This window comes from Octodon degus, unplaced genomic scaffold (assembly GCF_000260255.1).
Source record: "Octodon degus isolate 3935 unplaced genomic scaffold, OctDeg1.0 scaffold00073, whole genome shotgun sequence".
Lineage (NCBI taxonomy): Eukaryota > Metazoa > Chordata > Mammalia > Rodentia > Octodontidae > Octodon > Octodon degus.
In genome coordinates this window covers 3,641,785-3,644,923 of record NW_004524649.1, presented here as the reverse complement: position 1 = coordinate 3,644,923, position 3,139 = coordinate 3,641,785, and the positions used below count along the sequence as shown (strand labels likewise).

Sequence of the window (3,139 nt, the reverse complement as noted above, 5' to 3'; positions counted from 1 at the left end):
GTTCTCCGCCCCCAACCGGCGACCGGGGCGGAGCCTCCAAAAGACAGGTAGGCGGTGGCCTATCCGCACGCCGCCGAGGCCAACGGCGCCGGAGCGTGGCGCCGGCGGGCGAGCTTCATAGCGGCCTCGCGGAGACAGGCGGGCGCGGCGCAGGTGAGGGCCGCGGGGTCGCAGAGTCGGCTGCCCACGCGCTGCGCAGGAGCGAGGCGATCTCCGTCCCGAGGCGGAGGCTCGCTCAGGGCGGCGACCCATGAGGCCGAGGGCAGGAGGGCTCCGCGCCCGGCCCCCTGCTTTGTTCCAGTCGCAGCCGCAGCTCTTTGAGGGAGCTGGGTCGAGTCCTGGGCCTGAGAGGGAGGGAGCCGGGCTGCGGGGGTGGGGCGGAGGGCGTGCTCGGGAGGGGGCGGGGCGAGGGGGCGGCGGAGAAGGGTCGGTGCCCGGTACCTGGTGCGGGACTGGGTGGGCAGGGGCGGGGCGGGGCGAGCGCCCGGGAGCTGTGATCTTGGCCACTTGCTTCCAAGTGCAGGAGCAGAGGAAAGGACAGCATGGTCCAGGCAGGATTTTCAGGGCCCTTCCCTTCTGACAGCGCTGAGTGAGGCGTGTGTGTGTGTGTGTGTGTGTGTGTGTGTCTCTTTCCCTCCTGGGCACGGCCCGTGTACCCATGTGGCACCAGCTGTGTAGAGCACGTAGCAGCTAACAACTCAGAGCTTGCAGAGTAAGAGCAGCGTCTTAGCTCGGCTCCTGACTACTCGTTTCTAGGGCCTGACCCTTCCCAGCTCTTTGCCTTAAGAATTCCTCGTTTTTATGCCAGGTGCCCACCTGTGATCCCAGCACGTGGAAGGCTGAGGCAGGAGGACCACGGGAGTTCACAGCCAGCCTACATGGTGAGACCCCCACCACCACCACCACCACACCCCCCAAAATATGAAGAGAATGGAAGGCTGATGCTTCCTAGTTTGCTGCTTTGCCACCTTCTTGTTTTCTGCCATGCCACCCTGCCTTGGAGCCAGCCAACTATAAACTGAAACCTCTACAAACTGTGAGCCAAAATAAACCTCTCCTCCTTTAAAAAGAAAGAAAGAAAGAAAGAAAGAAAGAAAGAAAGAAAGAAAGAAAGAAAGAAAAGTCTAGCTTTCCATCCTGGGTGAGTTTAAGGCTGGCCTGAGCTACATAGCAAGACCTTCTCTCGAAAACAAAAATAAGTATATGCCTTCGACAGCCCTCAGTAAGCAAACAGGCTTTCTAATATTAAGGCCATACTCTGAAGCTAAAGGTATCTTTTACCTGTTTCATAAGCTGATTTTTTTTTTTTTTTTAAATGAAGGCTTTAAAATGAAAATGTTATTCACAGTTTCGGTTTGTAGATATGAACATGTCCACAGTAACCTCTTCTATTGAGGCCCCCCCTGGGAATATTTTAATCATGATAAAAGAGTGTTACAGTTTTGCCCAACACAGGAAGCCCAGATGTCAATATTTCTTGGTGCTTTAGGGATTTTTCCTTTAAAGAAATGGGGCATTGCTGCCGCACAGGCCTTAAGTTTACTTCTTCATCCTGTAGCTGGAACTGCAGCCCTTCTCACCTCATTTGTGCTCTTGCTCTGTTGAAAGCCTACCTCTCTTTGCCCCACTCCCAGCCATGTGGGTGAGCGCAGGTCACCTTTCCCAGAGTCCCTGACCAAGGGGTGCACACTGTCTTTGCTCGGCCTTTACTGGGCCAGTGGCCACTTCCCACTTCAGCCCCATGTGCTGTCTTTACCTAGAATGAGCAGCTGCCTGTTCTCTGGGGCAGTGGCCCCTGCTCCAGCTGGCTGGCAAGGAGTGGCCTTCGGTGCTCAGATGTGCTTTGTGTAATAATGGAATGATAAAGTTTGAAGGCAAGCATACAGGTGTCACCTCCCTGCAGTATGCAGCCATTTGCCACAGTGGGACGCACTGTCTGGGCAGGAGGAAGGCCGGCGTTCATGGGAGTTCTCACCCTTCCCACCCACAGCCCCTGGCTCCACAGGTCTAAGGCCTCCTTCCTCTTAGACTGAGATGGCATCTGTGGACTTCAAGACCTATGTGGACCAGGCCTGCAGAGCAGCCGAGGAGTTTGTCAATGTCTACTATACCACCATGGATAAGCGACGGCGCCTGCTGTCCCGCCTCTACATGGGCACGGCCACCTTGGTGTGGAACGGAAACGCGGTTTCAGGACAAGACTCCTTGAGTGAGTTCTTTGAATTGCTGCCCTCCAGCGAGTTCCAGATCAATGTAGTCGACTGCCAGCCCGTCCATGATGAGGCTACACCAAGCCAGACCACGGTCCTTGTTGTCATCTGTGGGTCAGTGAAGTTTGAAGGCAACAAACAACGGGACTTCAACCAGAACTTCATCCTCACTGCCCAGGCCTCCCCCAACAACACAGTGTGGAAGATTGCAAGTGACTGTTTCCGGTTCCAGGACTGGGCCAGCTAGTGGGTAACCAAGGCCTGGGCTGTGGCCCTAGCTCTGGAGAGCACCATTTCTGCTCTCAGAATGTGAGGACATGCTCCTTTGTTGTTCCAGTGCCATTGACTGCAGGTGCTGAGGCTGAACTCCTTGTGTTGATCCCAGGAGCCCTTTTCTTGAGTGTACACTTACTATCATAGTTGCTTTTTAAAAGTAGGAAACTTTTCTATTTTTCTATTTGCCTGGTAGAGACCTGGTTCTGGGTATTCAGAAATAAACTGTTAATACAAGTTGTTTTGCTCCCTGTGCCTGATGCATTCCACTGGGCCTTGAGCAGGAGGAGAGTTAAAGGCAGAGGCAACTGCAGGAGTGTGGGGTCCTGCATTGCACATGCGCTCACGCACACGCACACTCCAGTACCGTGTGCATACAGACCCAGACATGGGGATCACAGGCTGCTGTGCACTGGAACCCTGCACAGTACTGCAGGCTGTGTACCAGGGCCTCCAGGGCAGGGCTGACCACCTGGATGTGTGCATTCTTGTCCCTTACTCGGCATCACTGAGCCCGGGCCTTGGTGCCATCTCACATTGAGCTCAGAGTTGAATGATGAGAGCAGACAAACTACAGTTAGGTAGTAATTGCTTATGCAGGAACAGCTGCTTTACACTCAGAGCGACCCCTGCTTTTGGGAAAACGGGGCTGGGCA

General features: G+C 54.8%; 1 protein-coding gene across 4 annotated transcripts; it reads left to right on the top strand.

The window, feature by feature from the left end:
* The first annotated feature begins 837 nt into the window (after window positions 1–837).
* Nxt1 (nuclear transport factor 2 like export factor 1) lies at window positions 838–2,720 on the top strand. 4 transcript variants are annotated; one of them, XM_023720077.1, is made up of 2 exons: window positions 838–881; window positions 1,991–2,720. In XM_023720077.1, exon 2 carries the CDS (start codon window positions 2,035–2,037, stop codon window positions 2,455–2,457), a length of 423 nt encoding a protein of 140 aa, XP_023575845.1. In that variant the 5' UTR covers window positions 838–881; window positions 1,991–2,034; the 3' UTR covers window positions 2,458–2,720. The 4 variants fall into 4 exon arrangements, with proteins under 4 accessions (XP_023575845.1, XP_004635636.1, XP_023575847.1 ...); XM_004635579.2 differs by having other exon boundaries at window positions 840–881; window positions 2,006–2,720; XM_023720079.1 differs by lacking the exon at window positions 838–881 and adding an exon at window positions 1,125–1,141 and having other exon boundaries at window positions 2,006–2,720.
* The last annotated feature ends 419 nt before the right edge of the window (window positions 2,721–3,139 follow it).